Source organism: Camelus ferus, chromosome 2 (assembly GCF_009834535.1).
Source record: "Camelus ferus isolate YT-003-E chromosome 2, BCGSAC_Cfer_1.0, whole genome shotgun sequence".
Lineage (NCBI taxonomy): Eukaryota > Metazoa > Chordata > Mammalia > Artiodactyla > Camelidae > Camelus > Camelus ferus.
The window spans coordinates 47,571,334-47,596,050 of NC_045697.1; the positions used below are offsets into that span (position 1 = coordinate 47,571,334).

The following is a 24,717-nucleotide window of genomic DNA, read 5'->3' on the forward strand; positions in this document are numbered from 1 at the left end:
TGAGGTGTACCTGTACGTAGCTACTGATTATAGCTATGAAAAATGCAGGTATGTATCCACTGAAAAGATTAAAGTATATGCAGAGTGATATAAATTATTAAAATTTAGTATGTGTTAATGTTTTTGTTTAAAGTTTATTCATTTAATAAGCATATACACAATAAAACTACATGGTAGTCTAAAACAGCTTCCTTAGAACAGACCAGCAAGTTCTTTCAACTTTCCCCAGCAGTGCTTCTCCAAGACATCCTGTCATACCAGTCCCTGACGATCCACCTTTTAATCTACAATCAGAAAACTGTTCTTGAGTCCCTATTGTTGTAATCAACTGTATTTGGCATCGTAGAGTATGACAAAATGGTTAAGTATGTGGATTCTGGAATCACACTCTCTAGGTTCCAATCTTGGCTCTATCTTCCAACTTTTGTCATTTTGAGCAAATGATTCAACCTTTCTGTGGTTCAGATTCTTTATTTGTAAAATGGAGATCACGTTAGTACCTACCCTGGAGGATTATTGCTAATGTTAAATGGCAAAATGCATTCAAAGCAATTAGCACAGTGCCTGTCCCATAATAAGCCCTCGGAACAGTCACCTATTATTAGACACCAAGAAAAGATCACTCACAGAGAACGTGTCAATGCCAAGTGCTAGGTAACTGGTAGAAACAATCAGCATACCTAGGAATTACACCGCAGGAGATGCCAAGAGGAAGCTGGTCCTAGAAGGGAAGGAATCTGAACAGGGCTACAAGGGATGAATGGGTGGGATTTTGATGATGAAAATAAGGTAGCAACTGCTACACGTTTTAGGGTGTGCTTCTTTCGTTCTCTCAGCTTATAGCTTCTGGAGCAGCTGCAGCAAGATGTAGGGCAGTGCCCACCCACTGTCCCCATGCGTAGAAGCTGCTCTAAAACAACTGGCTCCCACCTTTCCGGCTTCAAGTCACAGTATCCCGAGAAAGAGCTGGTACACCAGCTCATACAGGGCTCCTACCCAGCCCTTAATGATGCTCATTTGGAACTGGTTTTTCTTATTACTCACTGTTGCGGTTTTATCAGCTTATTCCAAAACAAGGATTTTTTGCTCTTTTAATCTGTGCATTTCAACTTTTTCACCACCTTTTTTAGGGTCCTCTTTCAGAAATGATTGACAATAAATGGGGGAAACGGTGGAAGGGACTCAAAAGATTTTACTTTGTTTTTTTAATGCTTTCAAAGAAAAAAATATGAACAGGTTTTCTCACTATTCAACTCAGGTTCAGAGAGCAGACACTTCTGAGACCCAACATGAGAGGGTAATTATAATTGCTCTTTGATGCTCTTTAGTAGACAGAAGAGTGGCAAACCTGAGCCTTCTCAGTGCCCCGCCTGCTAGCCCACAGAGAAAAGAAGGAAGGAAAATAGGAAGGAATGGAGAAAGGCACCAAGGGGTGGAAGGAAGGGAGAAAGGCACCGAGGGGTGGAAGGAAGGAAGTCCACAATCTGAATATAGGTTGATCATTTCATTTTACCTTTACGGAGTGCCAACAAATTGTCCAACATACTAACATCAGTTCAGGGCTTCCCAAAGATTGTTCTGTAAAGCACTGGTGAGCTCTGTGAGAGGCTATAATAAACCAAAGGGAGGGGTCTGCAATGAAATGTTTGAGACATGATGTCCAGCCTCCTTCATCTCAGAGATTCATAATGCGCATCTGCTTATTTATGGTTTTGAGAAATCCTGCAATAAAGGAAGCTGCTCTGCTTTATTTAACTGAGAGTTTCTCAAATTTATTCTGCCAGGAGACTTCTTTGCATATAACACCTACTAACCATTGCTCAGAACTCGAGGACTATGGAATACAATATGAAAATGCTCAGAGTAATATTTCTTTACTGATACTTATTTTGCTTACATTCTGGCAAAGATTTCCAAAAACAAACCAGCATTTTAAAAATTACTGCATAAACAAATTTTAATCCCCTAGAAGAATTCTACCATCCTAACAAATCAGCTGTTTAAAATTTTGCAGTCTTCACAGACATAGAAAACAAACTTACGGTTACCAAAGGGGAAGGGGGAATGAGATAAACTGGGAGTATGGGATTAACAGATACATTCTACTATATATGAAATCGATAAACAGCAAGGATTTACTGCATAGCACAGGGAACTATATTCAATATCTTATAATAAACTATAATGGAAAAGAATAAAAAACACATCTATGAAACAAATCAGTTTGCTGTACACCTGAAATGAACACAATATTGTACATCAACTATACTTCAATCAAAAATAAATAAAAACTTGCAGCCCTCCCCTCTACAACATCACTCTCAGTATTATTTCCTTTTTCTACATAAAAACTAAAAAGTACTGCCTTCCCATTGGCCATTCCACAAAGCCCAAGGCTTTTTTTTTTTTTTTAAATGAATTTGCATTTGGATATTTCTCCTTTTCTTTTTAATTCTCACCCTCTTCTATGAACAGGAAAAAGGTTTTAGGGGAGAAAGATGAATGGAAGATGCACCCCAGGCTTTGAAATTTGGGGATCACTTTGTTGAGATGTGGGCAAAATATAAAGAACAAAAAAATATGAAGAAAAAATCTGGCTTTCCATGGACTTAACCATGTCTGTTGCAATCTTATCCACTGTCACATCTCACCCCAGTTCATTTATTTCTGTTGAAAGCCTTCAGCTCTGATCAAAATCTCACAAACTGTATATTTGCTTTGATAGGCTTGAAGGAAAGAACCCCACACATATGACATCTCCATATGTGATAACACATTGAGGTTATTGGACCTGTTCCCAGGAAGAGTTTATGCTTGTCTGTGTGATTGATTAGATGTAATTTTCTTTCTTAAACAGCTAAGTGTAATTAAGAGGTCTCTGATGATGATCTTAGGTGTAGCTCAGGTAGAGAATAAATCCTGTGAGTAAATCCTACCACCCTGCAAAGCTCACACATGAAAGATGGAGCAGAGAGGATGTTTCTCCAGGGCTCCCACTGTGCTAGGACGTCCCAAGGACGATGGAAATACACTCTACTGATGGCACTGCATGGGGTGGATTATCTTCTGCTTTGACTATCTCCAGGGCTCCTCCTAGAGCCTTCCTAAGTTTAGATAAAAGTTACACAAGGTTAACTTATGACCTGACTAAGGCAACACTTCAGCTAAAAATAGAGCTCCAGGACTTTAGGTTCGGGGTACAATGAAAACAGCAGATGAGCTCACGGGGGCTACAGTCAGAAAGCTGTGTTCACTTAGACCTGCAACCTCCTCCTGGACAGCTACCCCTGGGTGTCCAGTGGTCCAAGAAGCCCAAGCTCAACACAGCATGTTCCTGTTCTGGCCCTTGGTAAGTGGTACTCCCATTCCTCAAATTTACCTGACCAGAAACCTAGAAATCATCCCTGGAAACTCCCTCTCCCTTATCCAAAGGGCAAGATCACCAACTTCTGCTGCTTCTATTAGGTTGAACCATAAGAAATCACCACTATTTCATTTCCCCCTCCCCTTGCCAAATAGCAATCTCACATGGGTCAACCTGAAATGGAGCAGGACTCGATGGGGCCTTCTCAGGATAGACCTGCCCCACCCTCCAGCCCTGCCATGGCCTCCACCTGCCTGTTGTCTGTAGAAAAACTTTAGTCAAAGAATAAGTTTAGAAGGGAAACAATGCAAAAGCAAAAGAAAGCAGTCAAACAAGACCAAATAATAGTAGTTTAGTCATTAAACAAAGTCAAGGACCTTTAGTTCCTCCTCAAGGGCTATAGATAATACTCTGAGCCAGATCCTTTGAGCTGTCCTGTAGGTACAGAAACCCCCACCAGGTAGAAGTTAACTACACGATGACCAGACCGTAGCCACGACATAAGCTGCCACAATTCCGAGAACTGGCCTCATAGAAATGGGAACAAACTGACCCTGAAACTGAAGATTATCTGTACTTAAAACAATCAAGATGATGCTGACCAGACCACTGCATGACTAATGTGCAAGACGACTGTCAGAGCTGACTGTGCTGATCTGCATGTAGCTGCCCCTTCTGTCTATACACCCTGAAACTCCCCTTTAAAAGCCCATGCCCATTGATTGGTGCGGGGGGAGGCGGCGGTTGAGGGTGGAGCTGGTGGGAATTGATCTTTGGACAAGAGTTCCCCTCCTCCCTGCTTCCTTCGCTCCTGGATGCTTGTCTGCAGAATACAGCAAACTTTCCTTTCTACTCACATGTGCCTCTCTTTGTATTGGCTTTCAAATAGCAAGCAGCTGGACCTGTGTTTCGGTAACAAATCTGATACATAATGAATACTTAGTGAAGCCATGCCCCCCTCTCTGCATCCCCTCAGCAGTTTCCTCATCAAAGGGCTTCATCTTTCATCTGGACACCGACAACCCCCTCCTAAAGGTCTTTCTGCCCCCAGTCTTGTCTTCTTCTGCCCAGTCTTCCACAGATCTTTTCGCAGAAATGTCATCATGATGCTTTTCTCTTTAAAAACCTTCAAGAGATGCCTACAGCCTGGATAACAAAGCTTGCTCTCCTAAACAGAGCATACAAAGGCCTTCATGACCTGCCCCTCTTCCTTCTGCTTCAGGTCCCAGCGCTCCCAGACTAGGGCTGCCTTCTACTTAACTCTTCGCCAGTGCCTGAGCAGAAAATATTCTTTGGCTTGTTTTCTGGAATGCTCTCGCCTCTAAATCTCCAAACCCCTCTAACTCTTCCCCGTGTTTCCAAATCATCCCAGTTATGACCTGTTCCAGAAAGCCTTCACTACCCACTAAACACACACACATACATGTTCTAGCCTGGGTTAGGGTGCTGTCCCACAGGCTCATCTCATATCCACAGCAATATCATACCCAACACATACCTCCTTCCTTTACTGCATGATACATTTCTTGAATGCAAGCACTGTATCTTATTTCTCCGGGCATTCCCAGAGACTAGCACAGTGCCTAGTATGAAGTGTGTGCCTGATAAATGTTTGATGAAGCCATAAATGAATGAATGCATTACAGTGCTACAGAGAGAATTGGGAGGGGTTTGGAAAGAGCATGTATTTATTGAAAAAGTAAACTTTGGGTCAGTGCACTTCTCTGAAAGATCAACAACTGAAATAATTGGCCAAATTTTTCTGTAACAAATATTGATACACCATTCTCCAGTCAATGAAGGATTTCCAAGCACCGGACAATGAGTTACCTTACTTAAAGCCTTCATTTAATATACCTAATCTCAGGACAGCCAACGTTTGTCCCTTCTAGCTTATTTTAGTGAGACTTGATCTTCTAGGACTGGGGACTTGTAGAGTCAATTAGCCTAGTCCCACGATTCTTTATTCCAGTGATCTCTTAAAAGCCTTAAAAATTAATGCAACTCCTAATCACCTAATTTACCATCAAAGAGGGCTCTGGACATTGGAGAGAACAGAGCTGATTAAAAATTAAATTTTTCCAATCTCCTTATATAAACATTTATTTATAAAATCTGCCCCAGCATAAAATTTTTAGGGTCCACTTACAGAATAGGTTGGAAATAGAAAAGCCATTATGAAGGTTCAACTTTCTAATGCCCCTCTAACTGTAATCTCTCCTGACTCCAATCATCTTCCACGCAGCTTGCAGATTTCCTGCCTGTGACATAGTCTTAGTCAATCACAGTCCTCCCCAAAACTCTCATGGCCCTATTGGCCACAAGATTCAGTCCAGAGTTTTTGACCCAGAACTTTGGGTTCCCTTTACCCTGATTCCAACCATTTCATCTAATATGCCTTAATTCAAACCATGCCCTTCAGCCAAACCATGCCCTTGGACCACTCTCACTAGCCATGAATGGCCCACGTGTTCTCCCCCTGGGTCTGTCTCCTGGTAGAATCCACCTGACCTCTCTAACAGAATCCTAGCTATTCTTCAGGAAAAACTTTAGGTCCCACCTCCTCCACAACACTTTCCACACCTTTCACTTCTCCCTTCTCTGAACTCCTGCAGCCCATGCTGACTGTTGGTGTTATTATCCATAACTTGCTTTGTACTATTTGTTAACTGCACTTGTGTCTTTGGTTCACCTCCTTAAGTAGAAGGAAACTCTGTGTCCCCTTCAAACAGCAACTCAGCACCTGTACTCGGTCGGTTCTCAATATATATCCACTAATGAGCTCTAACCATGTCAGGAACCTTAGTTTTCACGGCAGCTGCTCCTTCGTATCCTAAAGTAAGAATGAGCAGCGGAGCTCAAGCTTACCAACTATTACACCAGTCAGACCCTGCCACTGCCAGATTCCCCTTCAAGAGTAGGTGCTAATGCCTCCCATTTGCCCACTTCCCCGGCCAGTTCTGACTACAACTGGTGGGACTAGCGATCGGCTCACACCCTACAGCTGTCGGGTATCTCATTAGTCTGGACTCTCCAAGCTTCTACTTTCCATTGTTCCTAAAATGCTTTGCGGTCTCTATGATTTGGTTTTGCCCTGAATCCCAGCATTTTTTAGCTGCAGCCCTGCTCTCGACAGTTTAGCTTCCTAGGGTATAGACCTTGGACCCCACTGTCTAGTCTCCAGCTAAGGTCATGTGCGAAAAGAATGGATCACCCAGACCATGGTGCCCCAGCTACACCTTAAGTGCTACCATTGGCTTGCTGTGCCCACACCCACCAAACTGGATGGCTGAGACAGCAGTGCTGGCCCGGATGGCATGTGCCTGCTGGATACTATGATCTAGACAACTGGCCACACCTCCTCCCTACAGCCAGGTCATCCCTCCAGCATGCATCCAACCAGATCCAGCCAGATTCCCAGCTCTCCCTCTTGCCTCCCGGTCAAGCCCTTCAGTGCTATGACAACAGCTTCTCCAGGCAAAGCTCTTCAAGTTTCTCCTACAATTTGGAGAAGTGGGTAGGGGTATATAATAACCCACTAAACTGTCAGCTCCTCTCTCCAGACTGTAAGCTTTTTAAGGGCAGAGTCATTGTTTTATTTGTCACTATATTTTTTTTTTTTTTTGGTATTATGAGTATCTGACCATTAGGAGACACTCAAAGATACCTGTTGCATGAATAGATGGCTGAAGACAAACACTGCATGGCTCCTTCATCATCTTCCAAATTCCAGGCTGTTTTCCTAATTCATTTCTTTTTGAGATCTGAGTTCTAAACTGAGGAGGAAAAAACCCATCTCCTGAAGCCACTGATTTACTTCTCGGTAAGTCTCCCTAGACGTTTGTGCCTGGTAGTGATGACAAAGGCTCTCCACCGCAGGAGACAGTCTTCAGAGTGACTCTTTTGAAAATACTTCTTGTTGTCTTCAGCTGAAGGACACCACAGGCCCAGAAGGCACTATTATCACGACTTTAATCTCCACTAATATGAGGTTCTAAGTTTTTTCAGGAATTGCAAGAGTGTTATTAGAAGATTCTACTTGAAACCACACATATTTACTAAATATCTGATAGGAAGCAGTGAAGCGAATTTCCAGGCAGGAGACCAATGACTCCCACAAGAGAGCTCCTAATCTGATGACCAAGGACAAGCACAGGAGCCCTCATAGGCTGGGCAAGAAGAACGTGAGCGAATGGCGGTTGATTCCTGAGACTGAGAAGGAGTCACACTCACCGGCACAGTAGCCCACGAGGTTGAGGAACTGCTCCTCCTGACAGCTGGTCCTGCAGCTCCCGCCGGCCAGAGTGCCGTGAGGGTGACAGGAGATGCAGTCAGATCCCGACGGGCCGTGGCACTGCCTGCAGGTTGGGTAGCATTCTGGGGGGCAAAATGAGAAACAAGATTAGAATTAGCAGCTCAGCATGTAAATACATGAAGTGTTTCATGGACTCCACAAATTACTTTAAGAGCAGACTTCAAACACTCATCAACTTTTAAAGACTCCTGAGTGAGCCCGACATAGCCTTAGGCCTGACTGCAGGACGGCCTCTCTGATGTTAGTGAAAACACGGTCCGGGAACAGAACACAGAAGCTAGAAGCATCAGAATTAGAGGAACCGACTGCAAGGCCTGACCATCCCCATCTATGCAAGTAAGGAAGTTCACATCAAAGTCACAGAGCAGAAGAGCACTTGGTAGGGCTCTCCCTATAAAATACTGTGATTCCAAGAGCGGGACAGGGAGAGGGGGGAGATGCTTTGCTTCTAAGAAATTCCTGGCAGGCCCAGGGGGAACCGGACACAGCAGAGGAAATGGAAACTTCTCGCTAGAGTCAGATGCCAGCAGGGCTCCCCCTGAGGCCACAACTTGGATGCTGGTTTTAGCAGCGACACTTAATTAAAATACAAAGAACCGAAAAAGCCCTCCTTCTGGAGGTTATCAGGAGCTGTGTTTGAAATTCAATTCCTTAGACAACACTGCATCCAAGCTATGTTTTCCCCCAGAAAAACGACCAAATTACTCAGAGGTCCTACACTGAAATGAGCCGTGAGTCACAGTGGGGGCAGGTGAGAAAGACAAGGGTGGACGGCAGAGAGGAACGGGAGGCTATGGCTGCAGCTACACTTGTGCCGCCGGGCAGGAGGCAGAGGCAGGAGCAGGGAAGGAGATTTAAGGATTTCTCTGCCAAGGATGACGAGGTCTAAGCATGTCTGATTCCAAGAGGAAGGGAAGGGAGGGACCAGAGCTGGGTAGAGCTTGCTGGCAAGAACTGATGACAAAGAATTCCCTTCTGGCACAGAGCTGGTGGGAAGGAAAGGCAGGATTTCGAGTAAAGTCAACTGCTTCTCACTTCTGCTGGCGGGAGGCCAAGAGAAGATAAGGCGTTATATTAAAAAAAAAAAAAAAAGCGAGCAAGAAAGTGAACTGATTAGAAGGCTAGCATGAACCCCTCCTACATTCCTGAGGCTCTTAACTTTGCAAACGCCTGTCCAAAAGATACTGGAATCCTCGGGATGGTCCCACCGCCCAGTGCTTTCCTCCCTGCCAGAATATTTCCAGTGACCTTGGCGCCCTGCCGCTTGAGGTACCACCCATCTGCTGGCTTCACGCAGGTAGAGGCATGGACAGAGGAGCGTCAGAGCTTACTCAGACTTTTCTCCCTGAAACAGTTTTCCATACACAAAAACCAACTGGGGGAGGGTGAGAGCACATACGACAGAGCCCTGTTTTCGAGGACAACCCCAGTGACAGAGAAACCAGGAATGCTCCCCACTGAGCTTGAGTGAGTGTTTCAAGTAAAGCAACCCATGAGGGGCCTACAGAGATTAAAAGGCCACTTGGAAGAAGAAAATTCCAGGAAAAGTATAATATTGCTATTCCATTGCCCAAATTTGTGTTCACGTTAAATTCCCTCTTTGGAGTTTGAGGCTAGATGAACCTAACAAGTCTTCATTCATTTCAAAAATAGTTTCTACATTTATGACATGTTTTCCAACTCCAGAAATACATGTCAAACCATTTCTTAACAATGGGCTTCTTCCTATAAGCTGGCCTCAACAGTCTGTTTTTAGAAACAAAACCGTGATCATGATAGACTGTGTTTTGTCTTTTCCTTTTTTTCTGTAGATATGAGAAAACACAGTGCCACAATGACGTGCTCAAATTTTAGTCTTTTGTCAATTCCAATAAAACCCTGTACTAATCTGAACTAGTAATTTCTAGAATCTCTGTCACTGAACTACAAAGGTGCTCTTAAAAACATATTGGACTGACATGTCAAGGAAAGGAAGAAATACCTCTCTCTCCTTTTGCCCTATTGGGCTGTACCCAGGGGAAGTGGGGCTGAGAATGGCAGAGGCCACGCCAGATGCCTGATCCTTCACAAATACACTAGACCCTGTAGTAGCTCAGCTGCGTGACGATCACCGTCAAATCCGCCCCGCGCTGTACACGTAGTTCAAGCCGATTCTAACTTTTCACTTCATACATACTGCCCTATCGGAAGAACAGAATTTCACTTGCTCCCTCACTCTGTCCCTTTACTTCTACAAGTTCAAGACAAGGATTTACAGCCCAGCCCTAGACCCCTGGTATGACAGGGTTTCTAATTACGGAGGCTGGCTGCATAATGAAGACAAAACATGGGCACAGGGCATGTGCGCTGGCGTGTTACACACTCACCTGTACAAATGCCTTCCTGGTTAAAGTATCCATCTGGGCACTGGGGGAGGCACTGCCCATCCAACAGCACATGGGAAGACCTGCAGGCCGTGCAGTTATGGGAGCTCTTCCCTACACACCCCAAACAGGATTGGTGGCACTCTGGAAGAAAGAGAAAGCAGAGGGCACAATCAGGAAAGCCACCATTCAACAACTGCAGTAGCTCCATCTCTCCCGTGGACACTCCCGCATGGGCGTAAGTTCTGCACATTTGCTCAGTTTTCCCAAGGCCAGGGCACACATCTCACATACTTCTCCCTCAAGGACATGTCCTACACAGTAGGCGTCTGTAGAACCCAGATTAAGTAAGGCATAAATGCTGCAAAACAAAAATAATCCTTTGCAGAATCATCCATTTCTTTCTTCCCATGTTCCCATTCTTGGAGAATGTCAAATAAAGAACAGGAAGCCATAAAACAGGTCTCTTTCCCTCAAGAGAGCCCCCCCCCACCCTCACGGTTGATGCGCTGCTGATCAGGCTGCTCAGGTTAAAGAGAAAGGTGATAGAAGCCCTATTTATTGATTCCACAAAGGTTTATATGGTGCCCACTCTCTGATGGAGACCGGACATACACAGGTGAGAACTGTCGAACATTTTGAGCTTCTCAAATTAGCTGCATCCACAGACACACAAGCAAGAGTAACAAACTACCTTTCCAATGGCAACTGTCTCCTGATCTGTTGGCTTCACCACACTTGAATAATCATAACACCTACCATTTGAAATAGCCAGTCATTCACCTCCATTCATTCATTCCTTCATATGTTACTGAGCCTCAGGTAGGTCTAGGTGCTGGGGAAACAACCATGAGCAAGACAATGACCTGGTTCGTACCCATGTGGATGACCCCATGCATTTCAGGCCACCTTCTGTCCAATGCACAAGCTCCACTGACCACAGAGGCACCACTCTCAGCCTCCTCTTCCCTTCCTCTGACCCTTCCATCAAATACCCAGAGGACTTAGAGACCAGCAGCTTAGAAGAACCAGATGGGATTTTCCATCACTGAGGTCTCCATTTCCACCAACCCTCCACAGAAACATAAATTTCAACCTGGGATTTATGTGGGGCTGACATAAGCTAGGATGTCCTGCTCCAGCAGTACTGGTTGTTGAAGTACTGGTTAAACTCCTGGTATACAGCTGGTGTCTGACTGCTGTCCTAAACTCTCTGGTGCTCCCTGCAGCCCTGGCTGCACCCTAGTACCCTGCCTCATCCATAACCCAGCACCTAAAGGTTTAACACCTGTACTAGGAAGCCTCCAGGACCCTGCTCCTGAGCTAAGGCCAGTACCCACTTGGATCGGGCCTCACTGTAGTACACCCTACCTTACTGGTTGCTGAATATTTTGATCATCATCCCAGGATACGCCGTAGAGCTCTGTATCTGTTTCACAATACTTATTCCTCTATGAAAAACAGAATCAGAGCTCCAAGTTCTAAAATAATTCCCCCTCCTTTCCTTTTTTTTTTTTTTTTAGATTGCCTTGTTAACAGCTCTGTTCGTACAAGTCACAGGAATTTTTTCCCAAGTATTTTCAGAATCACTGAGAAAACACTTCCTCTCTTTAAGAAACAAAATAGAATAGGTGAACAAATATTATTATAAAAGAAGGGTACACATTATCTCATTATTTAAAGCAAGTTTAACACAAAATGAAACAGCATGTACTAGAAAGTCAGGTGGCAATATTTCAAAAAACAGCTAAATTATATTGTCAACACAGGGCTTTCCAGCATGATTTGGGGAAGCAACATACTTCTACATACTTCAATATATTTATGATAATACCAATATGTTCCTATTAGACTTTACAAGACTGTTAAAATCCCTAGCTCTTCCTGTTACACCTCCCTGATAAATAGGAAATCAAAGCGTAGCACTGTGGAATTGAAAGCCGGGAGAAGATGAATAAATGCATTATGGGCACACAACTTACTTTATTTCATTCCATTTGGTCACAGAATCGATGTGATAACCTGACTCAGTGTGAATAAAGGTTATTATTGAATTACAGAAAACAAGAAAGCAATGAGGACAAATGAGTTGAAAGGTTGTTTGGCCAAGAATTCCAGGAGAAAGTCCCTTTGCCACCCACTAGATTTTAGAAATGAGCCTCACTGAACATCTCCATGGCAGATTTCAGAATGGCCTTCATTGGAAATGTGTAAAAACCAAGTAGATAATGAGCTGGCTAGGGGCCGTGTGGCACAGAGGAAAAGGATATGTTGGGTGGCCATCCTCTCTAAGCACTTTTTTCTCTGTAATTCTCTATGTCTGTAACTACAGGCATCTGCATCTTTAAAACACACACATGAAACTTCCAATTCTGTGCTGATTTGTCTACACTATTTCAGTGACTTTTATGAGGGTCTGTCATTCTATGGAAGCTGATTTCACAGCAGAAGTTCTGGTTTGAAGTCTAAGATCCTTCAAGGAAGACTAACTCCATTACAGGGCATATATGGAAGAGATATGAAATAAAAAGTCCTATGAATAATTTCTCCACGTAATACTATGTTTTTAGAGAGTGGTTTTCCAGTTGATGGCTGAGTATATTTCTGAAAAAGCATAACTGAGCTGCTTAAGCACTAAAAGTGCCAGCACTAAAAGTGTCCTTAGATGGTTGTAAATTCCAGTCAACCTGACTCCAGTAAAAATTGTACCTAAAACAATTAAAACAGATCATTTTTTTGTTCATTCTATTTTCTATTTAAATTTCAGGTGATGAACACTACTACTTCTTTTTTCTTTTTAATAACACAAAAAGTGGGCCAGCATCCCTATCTCCATATCATGTAAAAATTCCTGGCTTTTCATGTCAAAACAATTTTTGAGGTAGACGTCTCCTGAATTACGATGTAAACATCAAAATCCTCTAGGATATGCAGTAGGGATAGTGTGATAAAGGATGAGCACTGAAATGAATGAAATTAAATAAAATCACTCCCCTCCTTTTGCTCACCCTTCTTTTCCTTCTTTTCTTTTCTCTCTCTCTTTTCTTTTCTTTTCTTTTCTTTTCTTTTCTTTCCTTTTCTTTTCTTTTCTTTTCTTTTCTTTTCTTTTCTTTTCTTTTCTTTTCTTTTCTTTTCTTTTCTTTTCTTTTCTTTTCTTTTCTCCTCTCTCTCTCTCTCTCCCGGCCCTCTCCCTCTCCCCCTTCTCTTTCTCTTTTTTTAATGAAAATGATTTAATTTACCTCCCCACCTGCTACTAGATTGGGAAGCCTTTAAGAGTAAAAAATCTCATCTTCTCCATCTCTGTGATTCCCACAGTATCTGTCATAGTCCCTGTCCCTGGCATGTCACATGTTCCCAATAAATGAGTTTCTGCTAACTGAATGGGTGGGGGGGCAGGTAGGAGGGTCAGTGGGTGGGTGGGTGGGTGGGTGGAAACACTGACAGCACACTTCTAGGTCTCCTTTCTCTTTGATCATTTCTTTTCAGCCCTTCTCTGTTCACGTCATGAATGGAGGAGCTTCCCCAAATTGTACCCTCTGCTCTTGCTCTTCTCACGCTTGAGCAAACTTAGTCATAGCATTAATGATGACCTCCATGCAGGTGAGTCTACAGCTCTGACTTTTACCCTGAATTCTAATCACACAAACCTAACCGCCTTGGGGATATCTCTACTTGGTGTTTCGTTGGTATCTCATATTCCTAATTCTGCCAATACCACCATTATCCACTCCCAAGCTCAGCTCCTGCCTACTTACTGTAAATTATGACATCACATTCCTTCCGTCCAAACTGTACTCAATGTCCACCCCCAACCTCGCATCCTACCGCCAACCTGGTCCTTCTTTTGTAGTCCCTGGCTCACCTGTTACCTCACCATTCACCAAGTCACTCATGGCAAAAACCCTAGACTTTCACTTTTCCATCACCACAACACATCTAAGATATGCTGATTTTTACTTCTTAAATCTCTGTCAAATCTATCTCAATTTAATTGTCCCTGTGATCTTTCATGCAGACCTTTGACATCACCCATGATGTGGGTTAGTGCAGCAGCTTCCTGGCCAGCCCCACTCCGTTTCTCCCCACTTACCTGCCACACAACCACCAGATAGATTGCTACAAAATGCAAACTGACCAACTTCTTCTTCTACTTAAAATCTTTTAATGGTTCTCCAAAACCAATAATGTCAACTTGAAACTCCTTAGCACAGTGCACACCAGCACTTCATGACATGAATCACCCCCACGTCTCAAGTATCACTCTCTACAATTCACTGCTTTGGACTTTATACCACAGGAATACCAAATGCATGGTACTTCTCCAAACATGCCATGCCTTTGCACTTGCTGCTTCCCTGTCCCAGAATGCCCGTTTCCACCTTCTTGCTTGGTGAGCTCCCACTGACCTTCAACAGCATGATGGTGTAGCTTTCCCCCTACACATTTCTCCGCATACCCTCTACCCAGACAGTCAGTCTCCTTTGCACTCTTCCTGAATCTTGTGTCTACTGTCATTACAACATGCATCATGTTCTTTTAATCACTTGTTCAGATGTCAGCCTCCCCTACATCATCACGCTTTCCTGAAGGCATGGTCTATATCTTTTTCATCTTTCTATTCCCAAAGCCTAGCACACCCATGCTATCAAAGCAAGAAGGGGAAAGTGAAGAAGACTGAACATTTCCAGAAGGCATGCATTCGTACAACTTATGTCAGCACTCTAGGGACTACATTAAGGAGTGTTGCCTAATAGAGATGCCACGTATTTCATTCAATTAATGCAAGGGAATCCCAACTTCATAAATAGTAACGTACTCAAACAGAGGATGCCGACTCCTGCCCATTTATTTCTTTAATTAAAATTCTGTGCCTTTAGGCCTTTGGTGAATTTTAGGAACAACTACATAGATCAAAATACCACAATATACTTTATTTCTTCCTATTCACCTAAAGCAAGTTCATTAATTAACCGAATTTCTCATTTAAAAAAGTGAATTTCTCATTTAAAAAAGAAACTCATTTTGGTCCAAGATGGCAACATAGGAGGCTCCTGAGTTCACTTTGTCCCACAGTCACACCAAATCTACAGCTATACATGGTACAATTCCCTCTGAAAGGAATCCAGAAATTGGCTGAGTGACTCCTACAGGTTAAGTAAGTTTGAAGAAAAAGAAGAAAAAAAAAAAAACATCAAAATGGACAGGAAAGGCTGAGACACAGTCTTGCCACAAACCCTACCCCTGGAACAGCAACATACTGTCAGGTGGGAACTCACAACGCCCAGCTTCTCCCCGAGGAGTGAAGGATTTGAATCTAACATCTAGAACCCTAAATTTAGGACTTCTGTCTTGGAAATGGGCCCCCAAAACTCCAAGCCAATGAAGCAAAAATTCAAAGCCAGTGGGGCTTGACTCCAGAAGGCCTGTAAGACTAGAGCATACAAAGACATAGCTCTTCACAGGCTCTCTAAGATTTGTGGTGGTTATCGCCCAGGGCTCGGCGCAGGCGCATCGGCCAGAAACGCCCATCTCCCAGTCTTCTCCTGAAAGAAACATATTTGCCTATATGAAAAGCTGCAGCCTGAGGGTCAGGCTTCTGCTTTTACACACACGTAGAGGCTGAGTGCCTGCTAGCCTTTTCTGAGACCTGGGAGGTGGGAGGATACCGTCTGGTGCCCTGGCTTTTACAGCTGCTGCCCAGAGGACACACCCCTAGATGACTATGGTGATTAAGCAGGGTTTGAGTCTGTGGGTTCTGTGGGATTGTAGCAAACAGAGGAACAGTTCTTAACCAGCTGTCACCCCAGGGCTCAGCGCAGAGGGCGTGGACAGGAACACCCATCTCCCAGTCTTTCTCTGAAAGAGGTTCACTTGCACACTTTAGGAGCTGCTGCCTGAGGGTCTGGCTCCAATCAGCCAACATCTAGGTGCTGACTAAGATCCTCCCCTTTGGGATGGGGTGTTGGCACACCCTCAACTACTGGGAGCCACTGAGAACAAAGGATGTGGCTTGGATAATCACAAATGTTGGAGAGACAACCAAGAGCAAGAGCTGGGCTGAATGATGACGTTCCGACAACAGATGGGTGATTGCTGGGGGGTGGGTAGGAATAAGAGGAGGGGAAATGAGTTAAGGTGGTCAAAATGCACAAAATTCTAGTTATGAGATAAGTTTGGGGGGAATGTAATATACAGCATGGTGACCATAGCCAACAATACTGTACTGTTTATTTGAAAGTTGCTAAGAGAGTACATCTTAAAAGTTCTCAACACAGGAAAAAAATTGCAACTCTGTGAGGTGAAGGATGTCAACTAAACTTAATGTGGGAATCATTTTGCAACATAAATATATCAAATCATTATGTTGTATGCCTTAAACTAATACAATGTGATATGTCAATTATATCTCAATAAAACTGGAAAAAAGATAATAAACCTGTATTGATTTTGTGCAATTTTGCCCTATGAAGTAAGACCCGCCTAAAGAGGCAATACTATCTTCAACAGAAAAAGAAGGCTTGGAAAAATTTAGTTGCAAAAATTTCCCTGATGTTTCCCTGACCAAAGAAAGTTCTGTGACATTCTAAGTACAATGAAAAGGCAGCGATGCAGGGATGGGGGTGACTGGGATGTTTATTGCCTCTGCATTCTTGCTTGAACCACAGTGTTTCTACTGACATAATACATTAGAAGATACGTAGGTAACATTCATTATTGCACAACAGAGTTCATTTTAAAAATAAAACTTGTACTTTCCTCAAAATTATATTATCTTGAACTCTCTTGCTGAACTTTGTGGGAATTGAAAAAAAAAATCCATCATTAATTTGCCAGAGAATCGGGGCAATTACAAGGCTAATCTAGTCATCCTGACCATGTTCATAGCCCATCCTGCTCTACCACTGCCAAACTGTTGATTGAGCTGGATTGAGCAATGGTGATTGAGCTGGAGCATTAATTGAGATGGCCTGGCCTGAAATTAAATTGTTAAGTTCCAGTGTGAAATGCAGAAGAAGAGATCTAGGCTCGGAAAGAAGGAAACATTTCCTGAGCAACTATGTTCTCTATTAGAGCCTGGATCCCCCATTGCTATGTTATTCTTAAGTTAGTTCTTTCTAAGCCTCACTTTTTTCATCTATAAAATGGGAGTAAATATAAACTCACAGAATTTCCAATAAAATTGAGTTGTAAAAAATTTATAAACTATAAAGTGATTTATATGTTTTTATGTAAATAATTATAAGAATCTATGCTAAAAGATTAAAAGAGGTAATCTCAAGATAGAAGAGTTGTAAGTAGGATTTACATTTTTAAAATAAAGGATAAGTTAAGTTTAGTTTGAAATAAACAATAAAAAATATTTTAGAATATCTCAGGTAACATGTGGGACATACTAGACATTTCTTTTTTTTATTTGCTAAATATTTTTATTTCCTAATCCTATATTTTTATTTGTTAAATCTGGGTAAACCTAGTAATAGATGTTTTTGTTTTCTTTATCTGGATTTTTTTAAGTTTCTGTAATATGTAAAATGCACGCAGTGAGAAGAAATAAAAATTGGGATTTTTTTTTAACTGTTAGAAACAAGTATGCAGGTGATAAAATGCCGTATTTGTCCTTCTTTGATTAGAGGCTTTGCTTACTCAAACCAAGGTCTGTGGACCAGGAACGTCAGCCTCACCTGGAACGTGTTAAAATACAGATGCTCAGACCCCACCCCAGACTATTCATCTGAATCCATATTTTAACAAGATTCCCAGGAGATTCCTATGAGAAGTTCCACTCTAGAGCAACCTCAACTAAAAGCTGGGTTTTCAAAATAGTTGAATCCTTTAAAAAAGAAATCTTCAATAAGAGTGGAAGGAGACTCTGAGACTGAGTTGAGCAATCTGACATGATCCAAGGACCACCCATGGGAGAGAGGAGGGGCCTCCTACTGACCAGAGCCCCGGATCCTTCCTACCGTCCATCCACCCATCCACATGGGCTGCACAGTCACTATATGACTTCAGGAGGCACCAGTCACATAAACTACTGTGAGAACAGTGCCCCTGGTATTGGGTATTTCTTGGGTTTTCCATTTGTTTTAGAAAGTAGAATCTATCAATGCTAGTGAACAATTAGTTAAACTGGTGAGATAAACGCTGAATAAAATCACTAAAATCCTTCTTTTAGCTAATACTCAAGATTGATATTTAATAAACGGGCACAATTTTGGTTGATTACTGACAATGCCTTCAAATGATCTCTTACAATTAGTAACAGATTTTATTTTGTACCAGCAATTCTGGTCACACTTTGAAAACACAGAGGCCATGTGAAAAAGAAGCATCATGTTAGAGTCCCACCTTCTGAAGTAACCAAGTTCATTTTTGGGGGGAGGGAGAAGTAATTAGGTTTTATTTATTTATTAATTTTGCTTTTTTTTTTTAATGGAGGTACTAGAGAGTGAACTCAGGACCTCATGCATGTCTAAGCATGCACTCTACCACTGAGCTACACCCTCCCCCTCCCAAGTTCATTTCTGAGAATGAGTCAAAAATACAGGACAAACACACGCAGGTTTCCGTACCCTTCCCACCAAAGCACTTTTGCTTTGGAGCCCACCTCAGCTAGCCTCTGCCTTCCTCATTCCCTGGCTGTGGGCTTCACAGTACAGACCACGAGCCAAGTGTATATATACCATGGGCTTTGTTGCTGGTGTTGTTATTCATTTATTTACTCATTGTCTGTCTCTCTCACCAGCATATAAGTTCCAGAAGAGCAGGAATTTCCTCTGACTCATTCACACGTGCACCCCAAGTGCCTAGACAATGCCTGGTACCCACAAAACATTCAATAAACATTTATAGAAGGAATGAATCAAGACAGATCGTTCTCTGGCTAATAATAAACAATATCTCTTTGGTCACTGTTTGTTAATGTTATATTTTTTGTCTTTCCATCACAGACTTGGATCTTAGTCAGATATCTTGAGTAAATTTGCTTCATCTTCCACAAGATCCTTCCTGGATTGTCATAGAGCTCTAGAGTAGAAACTTTTATAATAACTTCTGACAATATTCAGACTCCAAGTAAATTGCTTCTCCCTCTAATGCATCCGCCTCTCACTTTCATTAGCCGCAGTCATATTCTAATCACTCTGTGCTGCAGTCTCAGAGAGGAAGAGGGAGAGTTCCAGAAAACAGTTGCTTTTTCCTTCTTTATGAAAAGCTGAGCGATCAAAAGGGCTGTAAAATCAACTCTCAGTGGCGCACGCGCGCACACACACACACACACACACACACACACCCAACTCTAACCTTTCAAAATGTTCTTTGAAGAGGCAAGGGTGTTTCCTGGAATGTGAGGAGGGGAGCCCAGTGCAATCTCACAGGGCTCCCAGGCCTGATTTCAGAGACAACGCTTCAGCAGAATCGAAAATGAACAGATTGTGGGGAGGCAGAAAGGTTTCCTGAGATACGGGATGAGTGACAGGGAATACATCAATCAACACACTTACTACTCAGGTAAGGTTGGAAACAATCGGTGGTTACGCTCAGTTTCCCAGTGGAATCTTGGGCAACTCAATTAACCTCCCTCTCCCACATTCTCATCACTTATAAATTGAGTACAACAATCTGCCTAGCAGAGATTGTGTGGGATTTGGTAATAAATATGAGTAGAGGGCTATATGTGTGATACCTAATAATATTATGTTAATTAGCCTAAAATCACGGGGCTACACGGGGCCTCAAGAGGTCAGTCTAGCCCTTTCACACGGGACCACAACTAAACCATTCCAGAGGGATTAGATTCTAATCCTTTTTAAGAGGTGTCTATATAAAGGGATTCCCAGAAAACTACCCCCTTTGTCAAAGATGCTTTCTTAAATTTAAGATGTCTCAATCCTGCAGCGTTGGTATGCTGTGCTTTTGCCCCTTCAGTGACCATATGATAGCAGCATCCTGGTGTAGAGAGAGCATGGATGCTGGAGTCAGGCTGACTCAAGTCCCCACTGGACTCTACTCTGTGCTGGCTACATGGCATTGAGCAAGTTACAGCCTTAACTTCCTCCAGCCTCAGTTTCTTCTCCTCTAAAACGGTTGTCCCACTAGGAAAAAAAATAATAAATAAAATAAAATAGTTGTCCTATTGACCCTGTCAGGTTGGTATCAGGACCAAGTGAAAAGAACAAGCCGCTTCTCACAATGTCTGTATTACCATGTGAACCGAATCAACAGGAACATCATTTTCTGGCTGAACGACCCTGGTTACTCTAATTTTTATTAACAATTTAACTTTCAAAATGTTAAGCATTTTTGTATCTCTTTTCTGATCCTTCTCCAAATTCCCTATTTTTTATTTTTAATATAATGATCAAAATCATAGGAAAAGGCTAACTACGCTGAATAGCCTGGGAAGATTTCTTCTTTACTTCTCCTGGGATCAGAAGGGAAGGCTGTGTGATAAGCCTTGGGAAGGCACTGGGACTCTTAGTGACGAAGATTCTTAGTGATGAAGACTTGGGAAGGCACTGTCACTCTTAGTGACAAGTGGTAGTGGAAACAGAGCCACAGGAGTTGAAGGGACCACAGAGAGTTTGGGCGATGCACAATGGGTAGAAACCAGCATGTCTGGAAAGAACAGACCCTTCTTCAATTTTAGGCACCAGGCAAACCCCTGTAGCCTAGTGCCTCCCAGGGAGCAGGCGGTTACCCCTATAATATTCCTGAACACCCGAGTATATGGCCTGAGATTTATACCAGTTGATCATGGGGGCTTTACAATTGACCAAGCACTTATACGCTCTGCATTTCCTTTGATCCTGGCAAAAAGCTTGTGTGAAAAATAATTATCCCTCTTCTAACGCTGTGAATACAAAGGCTCAGAGAGCTTACGTGTCTGGCCTGGGGTCTCGGTATTCCAATTCTGCATACTTTCTACTGTGCCATAAACTCCTGTGTCCAAAATCTTTTCATCTAACCTTGAAATCCAGCATTTCCACGTGAGGGTATATTCCAATGTAAAATTGAAGCCACTTCAATAAGTGGGCTTGTAAAATACAAAACTGAATCTGCAGGATGCTTACAGTTAGGTTGCAAAAATAAAAACTCAAAGCTATGCACAGGGAAAAAGACTTGGCTATAGTACAGAAAAATGGTAAAGGCCATTGGGTTTAGGTGGTAGATGGTGAGTATATATCTCCTGTTCATCTTCTCAACCACCTACAGATGACCAGGCTACTGAGTCAAATTATTCAGGAGAGCATCAATTCTCTGTAGATGATATGCCAAGACAATGGGGGGAATCACTTTTAAATTTTGACAGAAGTCCAGATTTTGCCCTGAAGGGACCAATTCATATTCAGAGCAGCAAATTAGAACAAATAAATGGAATTCTACAGCGAGCTCTAGGTCTGTCTCAGCTACTTACACTGTCTCTGAAAGAATCCCTCCCTGGAATTTCTGAGTGTGACTCTGGGGACAGAGGGGTAAGAGCTGTTCACTCTTTAAGATCATCCATTACTCACAAAGGGAAGGAGGCCATCAGTGGGGCCACGCTTTCGCATGCCGGTCTTGGGTTCCATCCATAAGCATCCAGGAACCATTGTAACAGGAAAACTAAGATCTCCTGGCTTTGGCCCCACCTCACAGGATCTCTTAAGAGGTGAGCCCAGAAGCTACCCAACATGTCCTCAAATCGGGCTTACTCACCTTCACACAGCCCCGTGTTCTCCAAGTGAAAATGGGCTCTGCACTGGGGCAGGCACTCGCCAGAGGTGATGTTTGCCCCAGACAGCTGCTCAGCTTGCAGTCCTTCCTCTGGCTTCTTGCACTGGGTGCACTGAGAGGGCTGCGGACCCACACAAGTCAGGCAAGAGAAATGACAGGCTGCCAATAGGAATAAAATGCAAAAAACAATCTAAGGATCATGTACATGTTACCACCAAGGGGAGACCCTAATTAAATCAAAACCACTTGGACCAGTTCACCAGATACATCCTTTCAGAAAACTGTTTTTCCTGCATTCTATACAAAGCACAGGGTGATAACATTACTATTTGTGAGAGGCCAAACGAAGGTGATGTTAACTAGTCAAATCTCTCAGGTCCTGAAAGGCTGCCAGACTAGATCATGGAAAAAAAATATAGCACACTGGACAATATTGGCTTGGTTCTCCAGAGATTCACATACAGTGGATAACGATTTAACATTATGGCCTCAGTTTTTATGGATGATTTTAAGAAGCATTCCTATAAAGGCCATTACTGTATTTTTGGCAAAAATGGTAGTTGTGTTACTATCCATTATGTCATCCATCACCCACTAAAGAGGGGTCCAGGCAACAAATTTCTCTTAGAATTTATGTGAGAAAAGGCTGCTTTTCTAGACAAGGAAGAGGCCCCTTTGGAGCAGCAATAAGAATTTGACAATCCATCACAGTTTCTGGTTTTCCTTGGCTACTGGTGAAAATCCGAGCCCAAGAGAGTACTCAGAATTTCTCACACCCACGTTCTGATATAATAAACTCTCCTGTACTTTAAAAGATTCTCTAAATTTTCTTTTTCATAATATTTATTGCAACTGCCCTGTTTTAAGTATATTTTTCTGCTAACTGTCCTCATATTCTTTTCCAAGGTGCCCTACGTATAAATAAACGTAAATTAACTTCACTTAATTAAAATGTTTGCTCCCAATGTTCTAGTTTCAAAAGGCTCAAATGAATCTGCCTTCCCAAAGAGCCCAAAGCCTTTTTGGCAAACAGGTATTTAAGATTTTCCATTTTATTTCAGCCCAGAGGCATTGCTAGTAACTCTCAGTTTGCTCAGCGATATCATTAACAAGAAGTTCTTCAGGGAAAAACAAAATGAACACTGAGAAAACCATTAGCACATCTTGGAGAATGGAAAAAGGAGGAAATAAGAGTTGGGTTTTGTGTTAATGTACGGCGAATTCCTCTCAAGGATAGCCAGAAAAATCAAGACCTTTTGGATGTCTTCACAAATATTCCAATGTGATTTTTTTTTTCAGATTATCCCTTAGTAATGAAAAAAAAAAAAAAGGCATGTAATGCATACATAACCATATGGGATACACTAGAGGAAAAGTTGCCCCGGAAAGTGACTTCAATCTACATCCTCGCGATGGGAAAGTCTCTCAAGAATGAGGGTGACGCCAACGATACCTTTGCAGACCCCGCGGTTGGGGTAGAAGCCCTCTCCGCAGCTGGGCAGGCAGTGGCCTTGACGCAGAGCCTGGGGGGCGCTGCAGGCAGTACACTGAGAGGCGGCAGGGCCGGAGCAGCTGGCACACGAGTGGTGACACGCTGAGGAAGAGAGTGCGGGGGACACGTGGGACTGAGGTGACTAAGAAGCCTATGTCTTGGCTGGGCTCCTTATGTGCCACTCTCACTCAGTTCTCTCACTCAGTTCGCTAGCTGTCACACCAAATCAAGGGAAAAGACACGTTCAGAGATCGTAATATCACCAGAACCACCCACATTGCTCCTTTACCCATCTGTCACCCATGTGCTAGCTATGATTTATTAGCATTTGAACTAAGTGTTATACACATATTGCACTTCTTAATCTTCATAGCAACGTTATGAGGTAGGTACTGTGAACCCCATTTTGCAGATGAGAAAACTGAAGTCATAGAAAGTTAAAAAAAATTGACTCAGGATCACAGAGTTCATTTGTAGCAGAGCTGAGATTTAGCCCTAGGCTTGCCTGAACCTAAAACTGCCCATGTGAATAGGGAAGAGTGGAAAGTTCATTGATCTGGGTGTTGGGAGCGCTGGCATTTTTGACTGGTTTGTCTGTTAACTTATGCCCTTAGCCAAGTCTGAGTCTCTCCAGGCCTAGTTTCTTTGGCATATGCACAGTGAGAGGCTGGACCAAATGGTCATCTCAAATACTTACAGCTGGACATTCTAGGATCCTAAGTAAGAATTATATGAAAGAATCTGAGCACTACATGTGATGATGTCAGCATGCATCTCCACTGCTTTGGTTCTGGCGGTAGCGGTGGGACACCTCTGACTCTACGAGACAGATGGTACCATGCCATCCTAACAGACAGCAGTGAGATACTGAAAGAAGGCTCAGAGGACAAGGGTCAGGAGCTGGGAGAGGGGAGTGTGGAGACAGGATGAGCCTGTTGGGGGCAGGATATCGAGGAAAAGGGATACACAAACACTGGATGAGTAAAGAGGTTGGCAAATAAACAGGAGGTTGAAAAGACAAGGTTGTGAGACCAATCTAAATGCCCTGCCACTGACAGACACTACAGGTGGAAGTAAGAATATGTGGGTTTGTTTTGGAGAAGAGGGGCAATCAAAATATCGTAGGCAGCAATAAGTTACCACCTCAAATGGGAATGTCTCCTAGTTTAAGTTGTGTAAGTCTGAAAGAAACACTATGGATAGCACATAAAACCAAATTTTCAATAGATACAGACTTTAGCTTTACAAGCTATCAAATCTGGTTTACTTATTTTATTTTTATGGTGTGATGTAGTTGCCAATATATGTGTTTATAAATGCCATCTAAGGAATGATTGTCATACCTACAACATAAGTTAGTGATGGTTTACAAGTACACAAGGACTGTACAAAGATACTGAAGGTGTTCTTGGCATTTCAAAAAGACCCAATGATCTCTAATGATGATTGATATGTATAAGTCCTGTAT

General features: G+C 42.7%; 1 protein-coding gene across 3 annotated transcripts in view; it reads right to left on the reverse strand.

Moving 5' to 3' along the window:
* Positions 1-24,717, reverse strand: part of FRAS1 (Fraser extracellular matrix complex subunit 1) — a 408,901-nt gene that overhangs the window by 163,360 nt on the left and 220,824 nt on the right. For all 3 annotated transcript variants that reach the window (XR_004311717.1, XM_032457269.1, XM_006192889.3), the window contains exons 17-20: positions 23,211-23,351; positions 21,740-21,916; positions 10,046-10,186; positions 7,598-7,741 (exon numbers count right to left, since the gene is read on the reverse strand). Coding sequence is in view for 2 of the 3 variants with exons in the window: in XM_032457269.1 (XP_032313160.1) it covers positions 7,598-7,741; positions 10,046-10,186; positions 21,740-21,916; positions 23,211-23,351 (603 nt within the window). In the remaining variant the exon portion in view is untranslated. The remainder of the gene's footprint in view (positions 1-7,597; positions 7,742-10,045; positions 10,187-21,739; positions 21,917-23,210; positions 23,352-24,717) is intronic.